This window comes from Odocoileus virginianus, chromosome 4 (genome assembly GCF_023699985.2).
Source record: "Odocoileus virginianus isolate 20LAN1187 ecotype Illinois chromosome 4, Ovbor_1.2, whole genome shotgun sequence".
NCBI classification, from domain to species: Eukaryota; Metazoa; Chordata; class Mammalia; order Artiodactyla; family Cervidae; genus Odocoileus; species Odocoileus virginianus.
The window spans coordinates 73,774,442-73,798,002 of record NC_069677.1 but is presented as its reverse complement, the minus strand read 5'-3'; the positions used below and the strand labels follow the sequence as shown (position 1 = coordinate 73,798,002).

General features: G+C 38.4%; 1 protein-coding gene across 5 annotated transcripts in view; it reads right to left on the bottom strand.

Moving 5' to 3' along the window:
• Window positions 1-322: 322 nt before the first annotated feature.
• The window catches only part of TOPBP1 (DNA topoisomerase II binding protein 1), a 76,419-nt gene continuing 53,180 nt past the window's right edge, over window positions 323-23,561 (bottom strand). For 4 of the 5 annotated variants that reach the window (XM_020895867.2, XM_020895865.2, XM_070466729.1 and 1 more), the window contains 5 exons: window positions 22,294-22,457; window positions 21,669-21,806; window positions 19,186-19,275; window positions 18,799-18,960; window positions 323-1,060 (listed from right to left, as the gene is read on the bottom strand). In XM_020895867.2, coding sequence (XP_020751526.2) covers window positions 917-1,060; window positions 18,799-18,960; window positions 19,186-19,275; window positions 21,669-21,806; window positions 22,294-22,457 — 698 coding nt within the window. In that variant the 3' untranslated portion in view covers window positions 323-916. Of the gene's footprint in view, window positions 1,061-9,426; window positions 9,537-18,798; window positions 18,961-19,185; window positions 19,276-21,668; window positions 21,807-22,293; window positions 22,458-23,561 lie in introns of all 5 variants that reach the window. The other variant, XR_011487364.1, reaches the window with a different exon arrangement.

Here is a 23,561-nt window from a genome sequence, read left to right as displayed (position 1 = left end):
TGCTCAGTTATGTCCGACTCTTTCGTGACCCCATTGACTATACAGCCCATGGAATCCTCCAGGCCAGAATACTGGAGTGGGTAGCCGTTTCCTTCTCCATGGGATCTTCCCAGTCCAGGGGTCTAACCCAGGTCTCCTGCATTGCAGGCAGATTCTTTACCAACTGAGCCACCAGGGAAGCCCCAATATTCTACATAAACAACATCAGAAATGTAACTAGATTCATTTTAAAGCTGTTTTACAAATCTTTTATTTGCTTCAACAAGAGAATGGTTGCCAGAATGTTTGTTTTTTTCTTTAAATTATCTATTTGAACAACTACTTTGAGTCACTACTTTTATTCTTTATTGTCTTTATTTTCCAAGTTTTGGCCCCCAAACTTGGCAAACATCATGGAGATTTGTACAAACATGCATATACATATATACACACGCACTTAAGTTTAAAGCCTCAGTTCCTCATTAAACCTTGTGCCCAGGCTCCTATTAAGAAGAGGTAAAATGGTTTGAGAAGCTAAAAATCAGGGAAAATATGAATGAATCCCAATTGATAATTTTCTTGTTGTTATGAAATAAAGCAGACATTTTAAGGCAAAATCTAACACCTTGCTAAAACTTCCACTAAACTACAGACTTGGATACTTACAAGCAAATAAATAAAAACCCACCTTACACACATCAATATGGTTTAATGACAAGCTAGCTGAAGAGCTGCGTTTTGTTATTTCAGGTAACTATTAGGATCAGTTAATATTTCAGTGATTAAAATTTCAGGTGTTGAAAACTAACTTCAAGCTTCACCATCACACTAAAGCTGAATTTTCCACGTTCTTGTCTTTAAATTACAAATCCATAACAATCATACTCAAGTTATTAATTTAAAAAACATTTAATGTTTGGCAACTGAGTAAATATAATTACTGTACTCTGGGTCGTTTGATTTTATTTTTTTCTGTAGGGGCTTTCCTCTTTTGTGAGAATCCAGGCCCAGGTTCCTTTTTATTCTGAAGAAATGAAGCAGCTTCTGGAAGACAGTAATTTTCTACTTGAGGAGGGGATTCCTATAAAAGAGGGGAAAACCCAACATTGTTATTTTTTTTTTCAAACTGTTGTTAATAAGGTAACAGATTCCTTTACTCTGCTTTATAACCAAAAAACTTAAACATCAGTCTTCCAAGATAGCTACTTAGCACTTGTCACCCTTAATGAACAGATCCCACATAACAAAATTTCACATTTCATCAGAAAAATGAGTTTATAGCTCAGGCAGAGGGGGGCTAGCTCAGATCTTAATGGATTAAATATAGATTAAAAACAGAATAGAGAAAACAAAATACAGTTAGCTATCATTTAAGTGAGATGTTGTATTTATTGCAAGTTTCTGAAAACCTTTAAAAATTTTTTCAATAAATATGTAAGATAGGTTTTTTATTCTCCATTTTACAGATAAAAAAGGTTAAACGACAGTGTTATATAACTAGCAGGTGGCAAAGCCAAAATTCATGTACCTCTCCACTTGACTCCAAAATCCTTTGCATTTTTCTTCCTTACAACCATATTGCAACATAAAAGAAAACAGCTATTAAAAGTGCAATTTATTCCTGGCAACATGGTAGACTGGAGAACACAAGGAATCACCACCACATTGGGTAAATGCCTTTCAATCCAACTCTTCCAAAGTTTAACAAGTATAACTTCTGACCAGAAAACTGTAGAAGAAACAATCAGGCAAATACCAAAGGGGGGGTCGACCTTTGGAAAGAAAGGAATGAATGGGGTGAATCCTCTTTTTCACTTTTTACAGCTTTTAGTCAGGGGAGATGCCCCTGTCTGTGTCATGTTGACTGGCTAAAACAGAAAACTTGGAAGAGGCACAGGACAGAATGGCACCACAGCACTAGAAAATGAGGTGGGAAATTCCAGAAAATTTGGCGGGAGCTCCAGCTCTGTATTATAAACATTGACCAAATTCTTACTTGACCTCTAAATCATGTATGTCAGAGACTCAAGGTAAGGCCCCAAGAACCCAGCTGAGATGTGAGCTGCAACTTACTGTGTAAGGTCAGCCAAGCCAACTGCCTACTGTCTTCAAGGATGTAAAGACTTAATATACTAGAGACATCAAACACTTAAACTGACCTGCAGGTTTAATGTAATTCCTATTAAAATCATAGCAAGGTGTTTTTATAGACAAATAAGCTTATTTAAAAATTTACATATAAAGATACAAGCCAAAAAAAAAAAAAGTACAAGCGCTAGAATAGCAACAACATTTTGAAAAAGAGGAATAAAGAGAAAGGAATCATTACCTAGGATTAGGACTAATTGAGTCTTGCAAAAAGAAAAAAAAAAAGTCTTGCAGAGGGAAAGACACAGAGATTGATGGAACAGAACAAAGAAACCAGAAACAGACTGACTCAAAACCCACGTCTGAATTTTGACAAAGGTGCAAATGCAACTAAAGGAGGATTAACCGTCTGCTCTTTAACAAATGGTTCTAGAGCAACTGGATATTCCGAGGCAGAAAACCCCCCAGCCAATCCTCTGACGATTTTGTCCTAAACCTCACAATGAGGTTTCCCTGGTGGCTCAGATGGTGAAGAATCTGCCTACAATGCAGGAGAACTGGGTTCAGTCCCTGGGTCAGGAAGATCCTCTGGAGAAGAGAATGGCTAGCCACTGCAGTATTCTTACCTGGAGAATCCCATGGACAGAGGAGCCTGGTGGGCTATAGACCAGGGGTCACAAAGAGTCGGACAGAACTTAGAGATTTTCATATGTTTTATGGAAAATGGGTCATAAAAGTATAAAAACTAAAAACTTTTAAACTTCTGTTTTGCAAAAAATCCTGTTAAGAGATAAAAGTAGGGAATCCCTTTTGGTTCAGTGCTTAGGACTCAGTGCTTCCACTGCTGGGGGCCTGGGTTCAGCCCCTGGTGGGGGAACTAAGATCCTGCAAGCTGTGTGGCATAGCCAAAAAAAAAAAAAAAAAAGGATAAAAGTAAATAGATAAACCGAGACAGGGAGAAAATATGTGCAAACACATATCCAACAAAAGACGAGTATCTGCTACAAACAACTCTCAAGGGTTAAACCAATTCAATTACAAAATGGGCAAAAGACATGAGGAGACATTTCAATAAAGAGGATTATAAACATGGTAAAAAGGCACACAGAGATGTTCACTTTGATTAGCCATTAAGGAAATGCAACAAGCTAAAACCACAAGAGATTATATGCCAACTGAAATGTAATTAAATGTAGATGAGGATACAAAGAAACTGGATCACTCAGACATTGATGGTGGGAATGTAAAATATGCCCACTCTGGAAACATACACTTGGGCACTTATCCTAGTACAATGTAATCTTATATTCACATACAAACTATACAAACATTCCTAGCAGCTCCAAGCCAGAAATAACCCAGATGTCCTTCAACAGGTTAAAGATTAACTGTAGTATATCTGTATTACTCAGTAATGAAATGGAATAAAAGTGTATACTAACACAACAATTTGGATGAATCTCAAAAGAATTTTACTGGGTGAAAAAAGCCAACTGCCAAAGTTCACACACTATTAGCAATTTCATTTATTGAAGATTTAAAAAATCATTAAATTATAGAAATGGACAAAAGATTACTAGCTGGGACTTGCTGGTGGTCCAGTAGTTAAGAATCTACCTTGCAAAGCAGGGGACACAGGTCTGACCCCTGCTTGGGGAACTAGATTCCACAAGCTGCAGAGCAACTGAGCCCACGGACTGCAACGACTGAGCCCATAGACGGGAGACCGTGCGCCACAGTCAGGATGTCCATGGGCTGCGACAAAAGACCTTGCATGGTGCGATCAAGATCCCATGTGCTGCAACCGAGACCTCACACAGCGAAATAGTAATTTTTCTTTTTTTTTAGTGTCCTCTTAAAATTAGTGGTTGCCAGGCATTAGAGACAGCTTGGGAGGGGGGAAAAATGACACATTGCATAAAGAACAATTCAAATTACCATTAACTTCTTATCAGAAATAAAACAGGCCAGGAGAGAATGAAGTCTTTAAAGTACTACAAGAAGAAAAAAACTCAACCCCCAATTCTATATCTTATCAAAAATCTTCAAGAATAAAAGTAAAACAGACATTTTCAAAAAAGAAAACTAGAATTGGTCCCCATCATATTTCTATTACAAACTAAAGAAAGTTCTTCAGGCTGAAGGAAAATGATACCACACGAAAACTTAGCTCTTTAGAAAGATGTAACACTTAAGATGATATATATTAGGGTAAATATAAAAGGCTTCTCTTTTGATTTCCTTAAAATAAATAAGACTGTCTAAGGCATAACGTACGAAGTATAACATAAAATTGTGGAGTTGTAACAGATAGATGGGTCAGACATTAAACATTTTAGTAGTTGCAAATCTTTGTTGCAACTACTCAACTATGCAGTTGGAGTGCAAAAGCAGCCAAATAGAATATGCCAATGAATGAACATAGCTGGGTTTCAACTTTCTAAATTTTATTTATAAAACAGGCAACAGACTGGACTGTGGGCTATAGTTTACTGATTCCTGGTTTGAAGAACAGGGGAAGCAACTGAATCTATATGATTCCAAGATTTCTAAATTTTATGCAAAATGGTACAATAGTAGCTCTAGAAAGATTATGAAAAATTAAGTATATTGTAATCAATAGAGCAAAACACTTCCACCTATCAAAAAAAAGCAGAGAAGCTGTTGCTTTAGAAAGAATGGACCCTGGACTTGCCTGGCGGTCAGTGGTTGAGAGTCCACCTGCCAATGCAGGGGACACAGGTTTAATCCCTGGTCCAGAAGATCCCACACGCCACGGAGCAACTAAGCCCACGTGCTGCAACAATGGGGTCCATGTGCCGAGAGCCCATGCTGCTCAGCAAGAGAAGCCACAGCAATGGAAACCCGTACATCACAGCTAGAGAGTGGACCCCACTCGCTTCAACCAGAGAAAGCTCACACAGCAACAGAGAGCCAGTGCAGACAAAAAAAAGGACAATGAACAAAATGGAGTTCTACAAGATATTTAATACCAAAAAGGACAACAAAAGAACTGAGGAACAAAGAACTGAGAGACAAACCAAAAGACAAATGGCAAAAAATAAAGTCCAGTATTGGTAATTATATTGTGGACTAAACATTTTAGAGAATAAAAACCAAATCCCAACTATATCCTGTTTATAAGAAAACTATTTTTCCCACTCAATTTTTAAAAATATTTAACTGGGGGATAATTGCTCTACAATATTGTATTGGTTTCTGCCATACATCAACATGTACCAGCCATAGGTACACATATGTCCCCTGCCTCTAAACCTGCCTCCCACCCCATTCCACCCCTCCAGGTCGTCACACACAGAACCAGAGTTTGAGTTCCCCGAGGCATACAGCAAATTCCCCCTGGCTGTCTGTTTTACTCATGGTTGTGTATGTGTCCATGCTACACTCTCCATTCGTTCCACCTTCTCCTCCCACTCCTTCTCTGTGTTCACAAGTCTGTTCTGTGTCCGTGTCTCCACTGCTGCCCTGCAAATAGGTTCATCAGTACCATCTTTCTAGGTTCCATATATATGTGTTAATATATAATATTTTTCTCTGACTTATTCACTCTAATAGGCTCTAGGTTCATCCACCTCATTAGCACTGAATCAAATGCGCTCCTTTTCATGGGTAAGTAATATTCCACACATACACATGTATATACATATATATATGTACCTATGCATATACATACACATATATATATGTAAATAGCACTGCAATGAACATTGGGGGTACATGTCTTTTTCAATTATGGTTTCATCTAGGTATATACCCAGTAGTGGGATTGTTGGGTCATATGGTAGTTTTATTCTTAGTTTTTCCACACTGTCCTCCATAGTGGCTCTATCAATTTACATTCCCACCAACAGTTCAAGAGGATTCCCTTTCAAGAATTTCATTTAAAGACAAAGATAATTTAAAATTTAAAAAAAAGAGAAATTAAGAAGAAATAATCCCATTTATAACTGCACCAAAAAGAATAAAATACTGGGCAATAAATTCAACTAACACTTATAAACAGTAAGACTGATGAAATGAAGACTTATAAATTACTAAACTGCAAGCTGTAAGGCTGATGAAAAAGATACAAATAAACATTAAGATAATCTGTGCTCATGGATTAGAAGAATTAATGTTGTTAAAATGTCCTTGCTACCCAAAGCAATCTACAGATTCAATGCAATCCCTATCAAAATTCCATGGCATTTTCCAGAGAAATAGAACAAACAATCCTAAAATTTGTATGGAAACACAAAAGACCTCAAACAAAGCTATCTAGAGAAAGAACTGGAGAAGGAAATGGCAATCCACTCCAGTATTCTTGCCTGGAAAACCCCATAGATGGAGAAGCCTGGTGGGCTACAGTCCATGGAGTCACAAAGAGTCGGACACGACTGAGTGACTTCACTTCACTTAGAGAAAGAACAACAAAGTTGGAGCATCATGTGCCCTGATTTCAAACTACAGTTTGAACAGTTTAAACTACAGTTATCAAAATAGTACATCATGTGAAATGCAGGGCTGGATGAAGCATAAGCTGGAATCAAGACTGCTGGGAGAACCATCAATAACCTCAAATATGCAGATGACACCACACTTATGGCAGAAAGCAAAGAGGAACTTAAGAGCTTCTTGATAAAGTGAAAGAGAATGAAAAAGCTGGCATAAAACTCAAAATTCAGAAAACTAAGATCATGATATCTGGTCCCATCACTTCATGGCAAATAGATGGGGAATGGAAACAGTGACAGACTTTATTTTTTTGGGGGGCTCCAAAATCACTGCAGATGGTGACTGAAGCCATGAAATTAAGACACTTGCTCCCTGGAAGAAAAGCTATGACAAACCTACACAGCAGAGACATTCCTTTGCCAACAAAGGTCTGTCTAGTTAAAGCTATGGTTTTTCTAGTAGTCATGCATGGATGTGAGAGCTGGACCATAAAGAAAGCTGAGCACCAAAGAATTGATGCTTTTGAATAATGGCATTGGAGAAGACTCTTGAGAGTCCCTTGGACTGCAAAGAGATCCAATCAGTCAATCCTAAAGGAAATCAATCCTGAATATTCACTGGAAGGACCAAAGTATTGGTAGCTCTAATACTTTGGCCACCTGATGTGAAGAGCTGACTCACTGAAAAAGACACTGATGCTGGGAAAGACTGAAGGCAGGAGGAGAAGGGGACGACAGAGGACGAGATGGTTGGATGGCATCACTGACTCAATGCACATGAGTTTGAGCAAGCTCTGGGAGATGGTGAAGGATAGGGAAGCCTGGTGTGCTCCAATACATGGGGCTGCAAAGACTTGGGACACAACCGAGCAACTGAGCAACACTGTACTGGCCTTAAAACAGATCAATGGAATAGACTAGAGGCCCATAAATAATCATATGCATACATGGTCAAGTAATTTACAACAAAGATGCCAAGAATATACAACAGGGAAAAGACAGTCTTTTTAATAAACAGTGTTGGGAAAACTAAATTACCACATGCAAAAGAATGAAACTCAATTAATATCTTACATCACACACAAAAATAAACTCAAAATGGATTAAAGACGTGAACCTAAGACCTGAAACCATAAAACTCCTAGAAAAAAACAGGTGGCAAACTTCTTGACAGTGGTTTTTGTTTTTTTGACTTGACAAAAAAAGCAAAGGCAACAAAAGCAAAAATAAACAAGTGAGATTATCAAATGAAAAGCTTCTGCACAATGAAGGAAACCATCAACAAAATGAAAGGGCAAATTGTCAAATGGGAGAAAATATTTGCAAATTATGTACCTGATAAGGAGTTAATATCCAAAGTATACAAAACATTCATAAAACTCAACAGCAAAAAAAAAAAAAAAAAAAAAAATACATTAAAAAATAGGCAGAGGATCTGAACAGACCTTTTCCCAAAGAAGACATAGAGATGGACAACAGGTACATGATAAAGTGCTCAACATGACTAATCAACAGAGAAATGGAAATCAAAACTACAATGAGATATCATCTCACACTTGTTAGAATAACTTTTATACAGAAAAGAAACAACACACGTTAGCAAGAATGCAGAGAAAAGGGAACCTCTGTGCACCACTGGTGGGAATGTAAATGCTACAGCCACAATGGAAAACAGTATGGAGGTTCCACAAAAAATTAAAGACAGAACTACTATATGGTCCAAAAATTCCACTTCTGGGTATTTATCCAACAGAAACAAAAACACTAACTTGAAAAGATATCTACACTCCCATGTTCACTGAAGCATTATTTACAATAGCCAAGATACGAGTATCCAGAAATGAATGAATGGGTAAAGAAAACTGGTATATACACATACACACACACAGACTAAATGGAATACTGGCTGGCAGCCATTGAAGAGGAAACCCTGCCAACTGTGGCAACATGGATGGACCTTGAGGGTACTATGCTAAGCAAAAAGAGTCAAACAGAGAAATACAAATACTAAATGATTTTTTTATAAATGGAATCTAAAAAACAAAACCCTCAGAACTCAACAGATGGAGAGAACAGATTGATGGTTGCTTGAAAGAGGCAGGGGGTTGAGGGGTGGGTGGGCAAAGGATGAGGGTGGTCAGGAGATACAAATTTGTTATATGTAAGTCATGGGGATATAATTCACAGCATGGTGGTTATAATTAATAGTACTGCATGGTATATTTGAAAGTTGCTGAGAGTGAATCTTGGAAGTTCTCAACACAAAATACAAAAAATTTTGTAACTGTGTGTGGTTGTACCTGGACTTACCGTGGGGATCACTTTGCAATATATACATAAAATGAATCACTGTTATGAATCTAGGAGAGGAGGTCCAATAATTAGTCCACCCACACCATCTCACCCAGCTCAAAATGGACAAGATGCAAATGTGCTCAATACTTTTAAACAGCTTTTTACCCCCTTGTCTTAATCATGTATAGAAAACCAAGAATTATTAGATATCTGATAAATCCCTCTAACATGGAAGATGAAAACCCAGCTGTGAAAACACAGCTTAGTGGAAACAGAAACTATTCAGACATAAGAAACGTAAAAAAAAAAAAAAAGAAACTCCTACCAGATTATAGTTACATATAAAGGATTATGAATCAGATGGCTTTAGACTACTCAACAGCAATACTAGAAGCAAGGAGACAAAAGTTACCAGAAGAGACAAAGGGCAGTGAATGGAGCTCCTGGGATGACGGCAGTGTACAGAGGTAGATACATGGTGACCACCCAAGCCAAAGCAATGCAACTGAAGACATGCTGACGTCTGTTACCATGAAGATCCCTGCAGCCACAGCACCTAGTTTCTAACCTGAAGTCAGAACACTGGGGTAAGTCTATCTCAGGGTCCTACCTCTGCTTGGTTTCTCTTGGCCATGAACTTGATGTGAAGCTGCTGCTCTCCCATCCTTAGCCTGCTGCCTCACTCTACAAAGGTCTTCTGTTTTGACCTACTCCTGAGACCTAGAGACAGGCAATGATGAGCTCAGATGGAGAAATACAGTGCAGTTTACTCCCCCAATGCACTTCTCCAGATATCTACAACTTGACACACTTACCAACCCTGACAAAGGCAAGGATATGAACAACCAGAGAGGAGCAACTGGAGGGCGTATGAGACCAGCAATCTATATTTTATCCTGGGTGCCTGATGACATTCTGCTATTCTTTAACCAGGAAATACTTTCTGTACACTCTTTCATATGTAAGAAAAAATACCAACAAACTATAGTACACTTTCAAACACTTGACACAGTACAAATTAAGCAATTCATCTATGCTGGGTCCTATCTTAGATGGCAGCCATATCCCTGAAACAATCAGTAACTTCTGGAGGGATGAAGTACAGGAGCCTCCCCACATTCCTCTAATCCCTGCCCCCTATTCAATTAGCAGAATTTTAAAACCTCGTATCTCAACAAACAGATTTCTAAAAAATATATTTAGGGGGAGGCGGTTCCAAGATGGTGGAGGAATAGGACAGGGAGACCTCTTTCTCTCACAAATTCATCAAAAGATCATCTGAATGCTGAGCAACTTCCACAAAACAACTTCTGAACACTGGCAGAGTACACCAGGCACCCAGAAAGGCAGCCCATTCTCTTCGAAAGGAGGTAGGACAAAATATAAACGACAGAAACAGAGACAAAAGATTTAGGGATGGAGACCCGTCCTGGGGAGAGTGTGAAGAAGTTTCCATACAGTAGGAAGCCCTCTCACAGGTGGGTCTGTGGGGAGTTTTGTAATCTCAGAGGCAACATAACTGGGAGAAAAAAAAAAAGACTCCACAGAATACACACCTAACCACAACTGCCAGCATCACAGTAGTCCAGATGCTTGTGTCTACCACCAGAGAGTGGGGGCTGGGCAGGGAGGTGTGGGCAGCATCATTGGTCCTGAGGGTAAGGACTGGGCCTGAATACCCTGATGACAATCTGAGTGAGCTAACATGAGACCGCAACATGGGATCGCCAGAGACAAAAAAAAAAAAAAACCACTTTCCTGAGAAAGGCTCTAACACAGCACGGTCACCCCTGGTGTGCTCACAGAACAAAGATGAGTGAATGCCAAAGGAGTGTGAGTCAGCTGCAACATAGGGCCCTCCCTCCCCAGAGGCAGAGAGGCAGGCGTGTGACAGAGCCAGAGCCGGAAGGCAAGGGGCTGTGGCAGTCTCAGGCCTGGAGCCTGCGTCTTCCACCAAACTGTGAGCATGCTCCCAGTTGCTAGCTACATCTTCCTGGGACCCTGGATGGCTGACATCTGCCAGGAGTGTCACAGCCTGAGATCAGCTCCTCAACGACACACAGCATACCCGTGATGGTGCTCTCACGGCGCACCGGGGGACCACAGGCCAGGACCAGGGAGGTGATTAAGATGTGCGGCGCATCTGGGACAGGGTGCTCATCAAGCACTGGGTTGCCTGAGCTGCTTGGATCTGGGAGGTGCAAAACGCACAGCCCATCTGGGCCTCTGCCCTGCAAAGCTCCCGAGAACCTGAGCAGCTCAGACCTGGGGACTGCATGGAATGTAGGGCCCACCTGGGACAGTGCCCTTGCAGAGCACCCTGGAGTCTAAGCAGGGCAGACCTGGGAAACATACGCTGCCTTGGGCTGTGGCAAACCCAGGGTGGTCCATACACTGCGAGCACTCCCCACACACGTCAGTGGTATTTGTTTGCAGTGTCCCTCCCTCCCCAAAACACAACTGAACAAGTGAGCCTAAATAAGTAGCCACCTTTGCCCCCCTGTGTCAGGGCGGAAAGTAGACACTGAAGAGACTTGCAAACAGAGGAAGTCAAAATAAACAGAAGAAGGAACCGCTGTGGAAGAGACAAGTGCAATGCATTAAAACCCTGCAGTTAATACTGACTCTGCATTGGAGGGGGACCTATAGACCTTGAAAACAAGTACAAGCTGGAAAAAGGGACTATCTGACACTGAACTAACATCACACTGCCCACAATAGCTCCAGAGAAATTCCTAGATATATTTTTATTATTATGACTTTTTCACTTTTTAAAGAAAGTTTTTTTATTATTCCTTTAATTTTTATAACCTCGTATTACCTAGCATAAAAAGCACCCTATTTTTTAAAGTAAATTTCACATATATATATAAATATTGTGATTGATTTTGTTTTTGTATTTTATATTGTATTTTTGAGAGTCTATTCTAGATTTTTAATCTTGCTTTTTGGTATTATCAATTTTGTACCTTTAAGAATCTAATCTTCAGTATCCATTTTCACTTAGGGATTTGATTACTGGCTTGATTGCTCTCTCCCGTTTTGACTCTCCCTTTTCTTCATCCAGATCACCTCTATGTCCTTCCTTCCTCTTCTCTTCTCTACTTAACTCTGTGAATCTCTCTGGGTGTTCTGGGATGTGGAGAGCACTTAGGGAATTGATTACTGGCTAGACTGCTCTCTCCCCTTTGACTCCACCTCTTCTCTTGGTCACCTCTATCTTCCTCCTCTCTCTTCTCTTCTCTATTGTAATTCTATGAGTCCCTCTGGGTGTTCCTTGCTGTGGAGAATTGTTTCACAATTAACCTAGATGTTTTATCATCTGTGCTGTATGGATGGAGAAGTCTTGAGGCAACTGTAAGAGAAGGACTGAAAGCCAGAGGCAGGAGGCTTAACTCCAACACTTGACAACATCAGAGAACTCCTGACTCTGGGAACATTAATAAACAAGAGCTCACCCAAAAGTCTCAATACCTACACTGAAACCAAGCTCCACCCAAGAGCCAACAAGTTCCAGTGCAAGACATACCATGCTAATTCTCCAGCAAAACAGGAACACAACCCTGAGCATTAAAACACAGGCTGCCCAAAGCCATGCCAAACCCACAGACACTCCAAAACTCACTACTGGACACTCCACTGCACTAGAGAGAGAAGAAATCCAGCTCCACCCACCAGAACACAGACACAAGCTCCCCCAATCAAGAAACCATGACAAGCCACTAGTCCAACTCCACCCACAGGGAACAGACTCCACAATAAAGAGAAACCATGAACTTACAGCCTACAGACATGGCACCCCAAACACAGCAATCTAAACAAAATGAAAAGGCAGAGAAACATTCAGTAGGTGAAGGAATATGATAAATACCCACAAAAAAACAGAGGAGATAGGGAGTCTATCTGAAAAAGAATTCAGAATGATGATAGTAAATATGATCCAAAATCTTGAAGACAAAATGGAGTTACAGATAAATAGACTAGAGACAAGGATTGAGAAGATGTAAGAAATGTTTAACAAGGACCTAGAAAAAATAAAGAAGAGTCAATCAATAATGAATAATGCAATAACTGAGGATCAAAAGCACTCTGGAGGGAACCAACAGTAGAATAACTGAGGCAGAAGAAAAAAGAATGAAAAGAAATGAGGACAACTTCAGAGACCACTGGAACAATGTTACATGCCCCAACATTTGAATCATAGGAGTCACAGAAGACAAAAAGAAAGGGCATGAGAAAATACTTGAGGAGATTCTAGCCCAAAACTTCCCTAAAATGGGGAAGGAAATAGCCACCCAAGTTCAAGAAACCCAAAGTCCCAAAAAGGATAAACTCAAGGGGAAACACCCCAAGATACATATTAATCAAACTAACAAAGATTAAACACAAAGAGTAAATATTAAAAGCACCAAGGGAAAAGCAACATACAACACACAAGGGGATCACCATAAAGATAACAGCTGATATTTCAACAGAAACTTTTCAGGTCAGAAGGGAATGGCAGGACATACTTAAAGTGATGAAAGAGAAAAGCCTACAGTCAAGATTACTCTACCCAGCAAGGATCTCATTCAGATATGAAGGAGAAATCAAAAGCTTTAGAGACAAGCAAAAGCTGAGAGAATTCAGCAACACCAAACCAGCTCTTCAACAAATGCTAAAGGATCTTCTCTAGACAGGAAACAGAAAAGATTTATAAAACCCAATGTAAAACAAAGTAAATGGTAATGGGATCATAGTTATCAATAATTACCTTAAATGTAAATGGGCTAAATGCCCCAACCAAAAGACAAAGACTGGCCAAATGGATACAAAAATAAGACCCCTATATATGCTGTCTACAAGAGACCCACCTCAAACCAAGGGACACATACAGACTGAAAGTGAAGGGCTGGAAAAAGATATTTCATGCAAATGGAGACCAAAAGAAAGCAGAAGTAGCAATACTCATATCAGATAAAGTAGACTTTGAAATAAAGACCGTGATGAGACAAAGCAGGACACTACATAACGACCAAAGGATGAATCCAAGAAGAAGATATAACAATTATATATGCACCCAACACAGGAGAACCTCAATACGTAAGGCAAATGCTAACAAGTATGAAAGGGGAATTAAACAGTAACACAGTAATAGTGGGGGACTTTAATACCCCAATCACACCTATGGATAGATCAACCAAACAGAAAATTAGCAAGGAAACACAAGCTTTAAATAACACAGTGGACCAGTTAGACCTAATTGATATCTACAAGGCGTTTCACCCCAAAACAATGAATTTCACTTTTTTCTCAAGTGCACACAGAACATTCTCCAAGACGGATCACATCCTGGGCCATAAATCTAGCCTTAGTAGACTAAAAAAAAATTGAAATCATTTCAAGCATCTTTTTTGATCATAATGTGGTAAGATTAGATGTCAACTACAGGAAAAAACGATTAAAAATACAAACACATGGAGGCTAAGGGCTTCCCTGGTGGCTCAGCTGGTAAAGAATCCGCTGGCAATGTGGGAGACCTGGATTTGATCCCTGGGTGAAGATCCTCTGGAGAAGGGAAAGGCTGGCTACCCACTCCAATGTTCTGGCCTGGAGAATTCCATGAACTGTATAGTCCATGGGGTCACAAAAAGCCAGACACTACTGAGCAACTTTCACTTTGGACTTCCCTGGTGGGTCAGACAGTAAAGTGTCTGCTTACAATGCAGGAGACCTCGGTTTGATCCCTGGGTTGGGAAGATCCTCTGGAGAAGGAAATGGCAACCCACTCTAGTATTCTTGCCTGGAAAATCCCATGGACAGAGTGTGGTAGGCTATAGCCCATGGGGTCGCAAAGAGTCAGACACGACCAAGCAACTTCACTTCACACTATGGAGGCTAAACAACACACTTCTAAATAACCAACAGATCACAGAAGAAATAAAAAAGCAAGTAAAAATATCCATAGAAACAAATGAAAACACAACAATACCAAACCCATACTACGAGATTCAATAAAAGCAGTGCTAAGAGGAAGATTCATAGCAATACAAGCCTACCTCAAGAAACAAGAGAAGCATCAATAAATAAACTAACTTTATACCTAAAGCAACTAGAAAAAGGAGAAACCCAAAGTTAGCAGAAGGAAAGAAATCACAAAAATCAGAGCAGAAATAAATGAAAAAGAAACGATGGAAAATATAGCAAAAATCAACAGGACTAAATGTGGTTCTTTGAGAAGATAAATAAAATAGACAAACCATTAGCCAGAATCATCAAGAAAAAAAGGAAGAATCAAATCAATAAAATTAGAAATGAAAATGGAGAAATCACAACAGACAACTCAGAAATATAAAGGATCATAAGAGCAACTATATGCAAACAAAATGGACAAAAATTTAGAAAAGAGCTAACACCTATCCTACTCAAAATCTTCCAGAAAACTGCAGAGGAAGGTAAACTCCCAAACTCATTCTATGAGACCACCATCACCCTAATACCAAAAACAGACAAAAATGCCCCCCAAAAAGAAAACTACAGGCCAATATCACTGATGAATATAGGTACAAAGTCCTCAACAAAATTCTAGCAAACAGAATCCAACAACATATTAAAAAGATCATACATCATGGGCTTTATCCCAGGGATGCAAGGATTCTTAAATATATTCACAAATCAATCAAAGTGATACATCATATTAACAAACTGAAAGACGAAAACCATATGCTTATCTCAGTAGATGCAGAGAAAGCCTTTGAAAAAATTCAACACCCATTTATGATAAAAACTCTCCAGAAAGCAGGGCATAGAAGGAACATACCTCAACATAATAAAAGCCATATATGACAAAACCACAGCAAACATTATCCTCAAGGTGAAAAATTGAAAGCACTTCCTCTAAAATCAGGAACAAGACAAGGGAGCCAGCTCTCACCACTACTATTCACATAGTTGTGGAAGTCCTAGCTATAGGAATCAGAAGAAATTACAGAAACAATTCATCACTGCAACAAAAAGAATAAAATACTTAGGAATAAATTTACCTAAAGAAACAAAAGACCTATATATAGAAAACTATAAAACACTGATGAAAGAAATCACAAACAGATGGATGGATCAGAACAATCAATATAGTGAAAATGAGTATACTACCCAAGACAATGCAAGCTACCAATGGCATTTTTCAGAGAACTAGAAAAAATAATTTCACAGTTTGTATGGAAACACAAAAAACCTCGAATAGCCAAAGCAATCCGGAACAAGAAGAATGGAACTGGACACACAGATATAAAGAAAGACTTCTGGATCCTATGGGGAAGGCAAGGGTAGGATGATTTGACAGAATAGCACTGAAACATGTATACTACCATTTGTGAAACAGATGACCAGTGAAAGTTCAATGCATGAAGCAGGGCACTCAAAGCTGGTGCTCTGGCACAACCCAGAGGAATGGGATGGGGAGGGATGTAGGGGGGTGGTTCAGGATGGGGGACACATGTACACCCGTACATGTGTACTCATGTCAATGTAAGGCAAAAGCCATCACAATATTGTAAAGTAATTAGCCTCCAATTAAAATAAATTAACTGATTAAAAAAAACCCACAAATTACAGTATAGTAACAGTCCACAAAATAAAAAATCAAGTAATAAAGGGAAAGGAGAAAATTATATTAAAAAAAATTCCCCCGAGTTTCTAGCAACTAAAAGGGAAATTAAATGGATCATAAAGCTCTCATTCTCTAATGAAAGAAATGCTACTACTGAAAAAAGATTCTAAGTTGAGCAAGGAAAACAAAAACATGGCTATGTTGGCACTGCTAATGATACAACCTCAGAATCCTTTACACAGCATTCTAATGAACCATGAATTCATCAGAGATGGCTCTTAGAATAAATCTTCATGATCTCTTGGATAAATGGTGTTCTTTTACCTCAAGAAATCTGTCATTTAAAATTGATAAAGCATGCATACCTGTTTAAAAATATATATATATACACATATATTTAGATGTTCAAGGAGAATAAGCACTGATTTACTAATTCCTACTCAGTACACTTCACTGCTTTATAACAGGTTTTATGTCATTTCAGGCATTCCTTCTATTAAACCCTGACCAACTTCCAAACGCAAGCAGCAACAATTACAAAGCAGGTTGAGTTTTGACTTCCTTCTATTTGAAATCCTTTGTGGTATGACATTTATGATGTGTCATATCTCACTGATTCCTAATGGCATTTTAGGCACTCTGGTGTCAAGATTTTTCTTTGCTCATTCAAATCAGCCAACATAGGCCAATTCTGAGCAGGAATATAGTGAGCCTTCCATGTAGCAAGTGCATGATTTCCCTTACTGTCTTAACACAGATATTCACAATGTATCAAAGCATAAGAGATTAAGAGGTAGCAAGAATACACAGAACTATACAAAAAAAGATGACTGGGATAACCATGATGATGGGGTCATTTACCTAGAGCCAGACATCCTATAGTGCAAAGTCAAGTGGGCCTTAGGAAGCATTACTATGAGCAAAGCTAGTGGAGGTGATGGAATTCCAGCTGAGCTATTACAAATCCTAAAAGATGATGCTGTTAAAAGTGCTGCACTAAATAAGTCAACAAATTTGGAAAACTCAGCAGTGGCCACAGGACTGGAAAAGGTCAGTTTTCACTCCAATCCCAAAGAAGGGCAAAGTCAAAGAATGTTCAAATTACCACACAATTGCACTCATTTCACATGTTAGCAAAGTGATGCTCAAAAATCCTTCAAGCTAGGCTTCAACAGTATGTGAACCAAGATTTTCCAAATGTACAAGCTGGATTTAGAAAAGGCAGAGGAACCAGAGATCAAACTGCCAACATCCATCAGATCATAGAAAAAGCTAGAGAATCCAGAAAAAACATCTCCTTCATTGACTATGCTAAACCCTTTGACTATGTAGATCATAACAATCTGTGGAAAATTCTGAAAGAGATGGGAATATCAGACTACCATACCTGCCTCCTGAGAAACCTGTATGCAGGTAAAGAAGCAACAATTAGAACTGGACATGGAACAATAGATTATTTCAAAATTGGAAAAGGAGTACATCAAGGCTGTATACTGTCACCTTGCTTATTTAACTTTTATGCAGAGTGCATCATGTGAAATGCTCAGCTTGATGAATCACAAGCTGCAATCAAGATTGTCAGGAGAAATATCAATAACCTCAGATATGCAAAAGATAGCACTCAAATGGGAGAAGAGGAACTAAAGAACCTCTTGATGAGGGTAAAAGAGGACAGTGGTGCTGGAGAAGACTCCTGCAAGTCCCATGGACAGCAAGGAGATCACACCAGTCAATCCTAAAGGAAATCAACCCTGAATATTCATTGGAAGGACTATTGCTGAAGCTGAAGCTCCAAATACTTTGGCCACCTGATAGGAAGAGGACTCACTGGAAAAAGACCCTAATGCTGGGGAAGACTGAAAGAAGAAAAAGGGGGTGACAGAGGGTGAGATGATTGGATGTCATCACTCACTCAATGGATATGAATCTGAGCAAACTCCAGGAGGTGGTGAAGGACAGGGAAGCCTGATGTGCTGCAGTTTACGGGGTCACAAAGAGTCGGACACGACTTAGTGACTAAACAACACAGCAAAAGGGTCAAGAAAATTTAGAAAGGACCCTTGGGTAAATGTCTCTCCTTGAATTCGCAGAATCAATTTCTGCTTTCTTTATATTCCAACATTTTAGAGGGCAACCTTTAAGGCTTTTAGAGGTCCCCAGATTTTTACACCCATTTTATATGTACCTTCCAGGCTAAATGTTTACTTGTGTTGATTATTTTAAAAAATAGACGGAAAAAAAAAATAGATGGAAACGGAAAGGGTTGAATCAAGGAGACTAATGGGAGATTAACATTCTATGAATAACAACCAAGGGTTTTGCTGTACAGTTATATCTGTATGTATATAAGCATGTTTCTGGTAGCAAGGCTGTCAAGGACAGGATTTCACAAACCTGCATAAGAAAATCAGCAATGTATTCTGTTTTCAAGCAGTATACATTCTGGGCCGCAGCTTCTGCTATATTAACTCCTGAGTCATCTGGTTTCTGTTTATTAAAGTCAGAAAAGAGATGTGTAGCTTCTTTAAATAAAGATACAGAATAACCAGGCAGCACCTAAGGAAAAAACAAAAAGCACCACAATTTATCAGTGTTCCCAGGTAGTTCAACTGTATCATCTACACCAAAGGATTACCATCTCATAATACAGAAAATCAAGAACTGATCAGAGCAACCTTGGTTAGAAGTAATTGTAAAAAATCCAGTTAAGTAATTAGCCTCCAACTAATAAAAATAAATGAAAAAAAAAAAGAAATCCAGTTAAGTTGACTCAATACAAACCTTTGCTCCTCCTGATTGAAGTAGGCGTTTGAATCCTGATTCTCGGGACTGATCAACATGTAAAATAACTTTCCACCCGCTAAATGCCCCCTACAAATAAAAAATAATCAGTGTAGAAATTATTTGGAAAATAAATGACAATATAAAAACATTAGTTTCTCTGTAGTCTTAGTTTTATGTAAGTGAATAATCTTGTAAGTTTTACTTCTGATGAACTGAACACTTGGTCAGAACACTCTGATACACACAGTCAGTAGGCCATACAATAAATACTGTCTGGCATACAGTAGGCCATCAATAAATAATTAACGAATAAAACAATGATTTAATAATTAGGTAACAATAAAACAAAGCAACTTGAAATTTGTTTAGTTTTTTTCCTAATATTTTTTTTCCTTACAACTAATCTAATTGTAGAATCTAAAACATGGCTTCTTAGATTAGATGAAGCCTCGCTATTATTTCCCTTGAAAATGACTACAAATTGGAAATTTAATTTAAGTACAGAATTAACAGTTAACAGAAGCTAGTGGAATTACTCTAAAATAAAGGGAACCAAGGCTAACAGGGACTTGCAGATAGCACAGAACTCAGAATATAACATAAAAGATGATATAATTTGCATTTTTAACCTTTTTGTGAGGCATGGACCCACCTGGCAATCTAGTAAAACCTATGATCTGTTTTCCAAATAATTAAAAAAAAAAAAAACAACTTTATTGAAATGTAATTTCCATATCATATGAATGTTTTATAAACATTCAAAATAAAACAAAGTATTACAAAAGAAACCATTTTATTGAAAATTATAAAAAATATTAAAAAATTTGTGACATAATAATAGATGTGCTTCTACCTTAAACCCATCAGAGGGTTGAAGACACCATTTAGTAAAAAATGTATTTAAATACACCTAATGTACTAAACATTGATTACTACTGTTTTTTAAAACTTTATTTATTTGGCTGCACCAGGTCTTAGTTGCAGCACGCGGGACTTTTAGTTGCATCATGTGGGATCTAGTTCTCTGATCATGGATTGAGACTGGGCCGCACGCATTGGGAGCACAAAGCCTTAGCCACTAAGCCACAGGACTTCCAGGGAAGTCTTACTGCTGTTGCTGTTCAGTTGCTGAGCTGTGTCTCTGACTCTGCAACCACATGGACTGCAACATACCAGGCTCATCTGTTCTCCACTAAGTCCACTAACTAATTTGAGAGTTTGCTAAAATTCATGTCCTTTGAGTCAGTAATACTATCTCACCATAGCTTACTAGCCTACATTAAACATGCTCATAACACTTACAGAAGTCTTTAGTTGGGCAAAATCAGCTAACACAAAGTCAATTTTATAATAAAGTAGTTGAATATCTCATGTAATCACTGAATACTATACTGAAAGTGAAAAACAGAATGGTTTTATCAGTTGTTAACCGCCCCCATGATCACGTGGCTCACTGGGCGCAGTGGTTGCTGCTATAGCCCAGAATCACCAGAGAATACTGCATTGCATAATGCTAGCCTAGAAAAAGACCAACATGCAAAATCTGAAATATGCTTTTTACTGAATGTGTGTCACTTTTGCAGCATCATAAAGTCAAACCACTGCCAGTGGAGGTCTATGCGCACTATAATTTTAAAGTTGTGATGAACATAAACAGTATTTCAAGTTGCAAACATAATGCAAGCAAAATATCTGATTTCTGGGACTTCCCTGGTGGTCCAGTGGTTAAGAATCTGCCTTATAATGTAGGGGATACAAGTTTGATCCCTGTTGGAGATCCCACATGCTGCAAAACAACTAAACCCACGTTGCAACTACTGAGCCTGAAAGCCACTACTAGAGATTTCACGCACCACAAGGAAAGACCCCACATGATGCAGTGAAGATCCTGCACACTGGAGGTAAGACTCAACGAAGCCAAAGAAATAAATAAATTTTAAAAAATATCTGATTTCTGTGGGGAACGTCACAGCACTGTTAACAGTGTTGTGATTTGTTGCCTAGACTTATATAATGAAGATCTTGCAAACTTTCAATTAGAGGTTTGTAAAAATAAGGATGTATTTTTGCCCCCATCAAAAGTGTATAGCCTTTCCGAATTTGATCTTTCTGAATTTGATCTATAAACTCCTTTGATATCTGATTTGATAATCTGTGGACCCCAAGTTGAGAACTCCTGAAGCTAGAGGCTGAAAAGATTCTTTGGAAGAAATATAGTATGGGTCACATTTTAAACATATAAAAGATTTTTAAGAGAGCCATCAACACTAAATATATATTACTGCTGATCACAATTAGAAGAATTAGGAATCACTAAGCTCAATTTAGAATGCCCAAATTAAGTATTTCAATCAAAGAATAAAAGACAAATAGAATTATTCTTACTTTGTAATACAGGTTCTCTTTAAAAAATTAAAATCTGGAGTAGTCATGACATCAAATGCCACTTATACTACCCACATAATTATATATATTAATACCTCCATAATGCCTGATTCTTGTCTTTGCTGGATTTTTTTCCTCCATCTCATTGCTGCAAGGGCTAGTTTTCGTTGCTGTACATTGATTCCAGTCAAAACATCGAGTATGGAACTACTTCCCCACTCATAGTCTTCTTCCTAGAGAATTAGTTCAACAAACTTTTGAAGTCCTACAATATGTCCTCAAAGAGTCCACAATCTAATAAGAGCTACAAGCTACACATTTTGTTCCTTTAAATACAGAGAGTACTAAGCAAGCATCAATTTATGAGGAGGAAATGTAGATTAATTTGCCTTCATGTGAAAGTCATGTACATCTAGCTTTATCTTAGCAACTGGTAATATTTAGATTACTGGGCTTTACCTACTGTAAGATGAACTTCACAGAAGTACATGGTCTCAGAGGAGGTATATATTAACAGTTTGATTACTAGTCTATACAAGAGAGATCTCTGAGGTATCTTGATTGAAAACTTCAAAAACTACATGACAGATATTATTGTGATGGTCAGTTACAAACCAAAATATTTCATATAACTAGTTTAATATTTTATGTGCTGGAATCAATTATTAAGACATTTAATTTTAAAGAAAAATGACCCTTCACATTAATTTGCATACACACCGACATGAAGCGCCCAGCAGTCCTGCAAGCTTCAAGGTAGGAGCGATGGAGTACCCACTTTCCTGCTGCCACTGAGGCTAAATACTTCTCGTTGCGAAGTGGATGCCCCACAACAATGTGTGTACAGCTGGGATCAAAGCACTGCTTCTCAATCACTGATCCACCTTAATTAGAGAAAAATTGATACTTTATTGATTCTTAACCTTTTCTGAGGGAAAATGTACCTCAGCTATGCAGTGGTGGTGGTTTAGTCCCTAAGTCGTGTCCGACTCTTGCGACCCCAGGGACTGTAGCCCGCCAGGCTCCTCTGTCCATGGGATTTTCCAGACAAGAATACTGGAGTGGATTGCCATTTCCTTCTCCAGGGGATCTTCCCGACCCAAGAATCGAACCCATGAATGCAGAGAAGTTATTTATAAATGAAGTGCATTAAATAAACAAAACCCTTGACAATTACTTTACATGTGTATTTTTATAAAATGTTTACACAAAATTTCCTGCTTCTCTGAAATTGGTTTGTTACAATTAAGATTAAAAAAAGAAACTGAACACAAACAAGAGCAACAAACTGCAGTTGGTTGTTCTCTTAAGTCTCTCTTAGGTTCACATCTCTTAAGTCTCTCTCAACTACTTCAGCAATTTTCAAGCACTGAGTATGTGTCACCAGGGAGACGGAGGTCAAAAATGGGCACCTACAGACTAACAACAGAAGAAGAAAAAATTTTGTCCTGCTTTTAGTGGAAATAAGGCCAGTAGACCAACACAGAAGCTCAGGAGGAAAACACACACTAGGTAAATAGAGATGAAGGAGATGGTGAGAGCTGACCCCTCTTCTCGGATATGTAAGAAGTCTGACAGGACAGAAGAAGGCCTAAGTAAATAAAAGCACATGTAAAGCATGCTTTTATTTATACTTTAGAGGTTAAGCATGTGGTACCAAGGACTTTCTGAGATTTTTAACAAAACAATGGAACTCTACTCATGCTTTACAGATGACCTTAGTAATTAAGAGCAGCAATACTTTTGAGCACTTACTAAACAAGTCAGGGAATTTAAAGTATTAACTCATTTAATCATCACTATTCAATGAATATTCTATTATGTACAATTTACATATGAGGACACAGGTGCAGAGTAACTAACCCAGAATCACAGTGACTAAAGAACAATAAGGTAAAAAATTCCATTATTAATATCGATATTTAATTCTATGTAATGAATTTATTATAACCGAGACAACAGGCGAACATTTTTATGTACATCAGCTG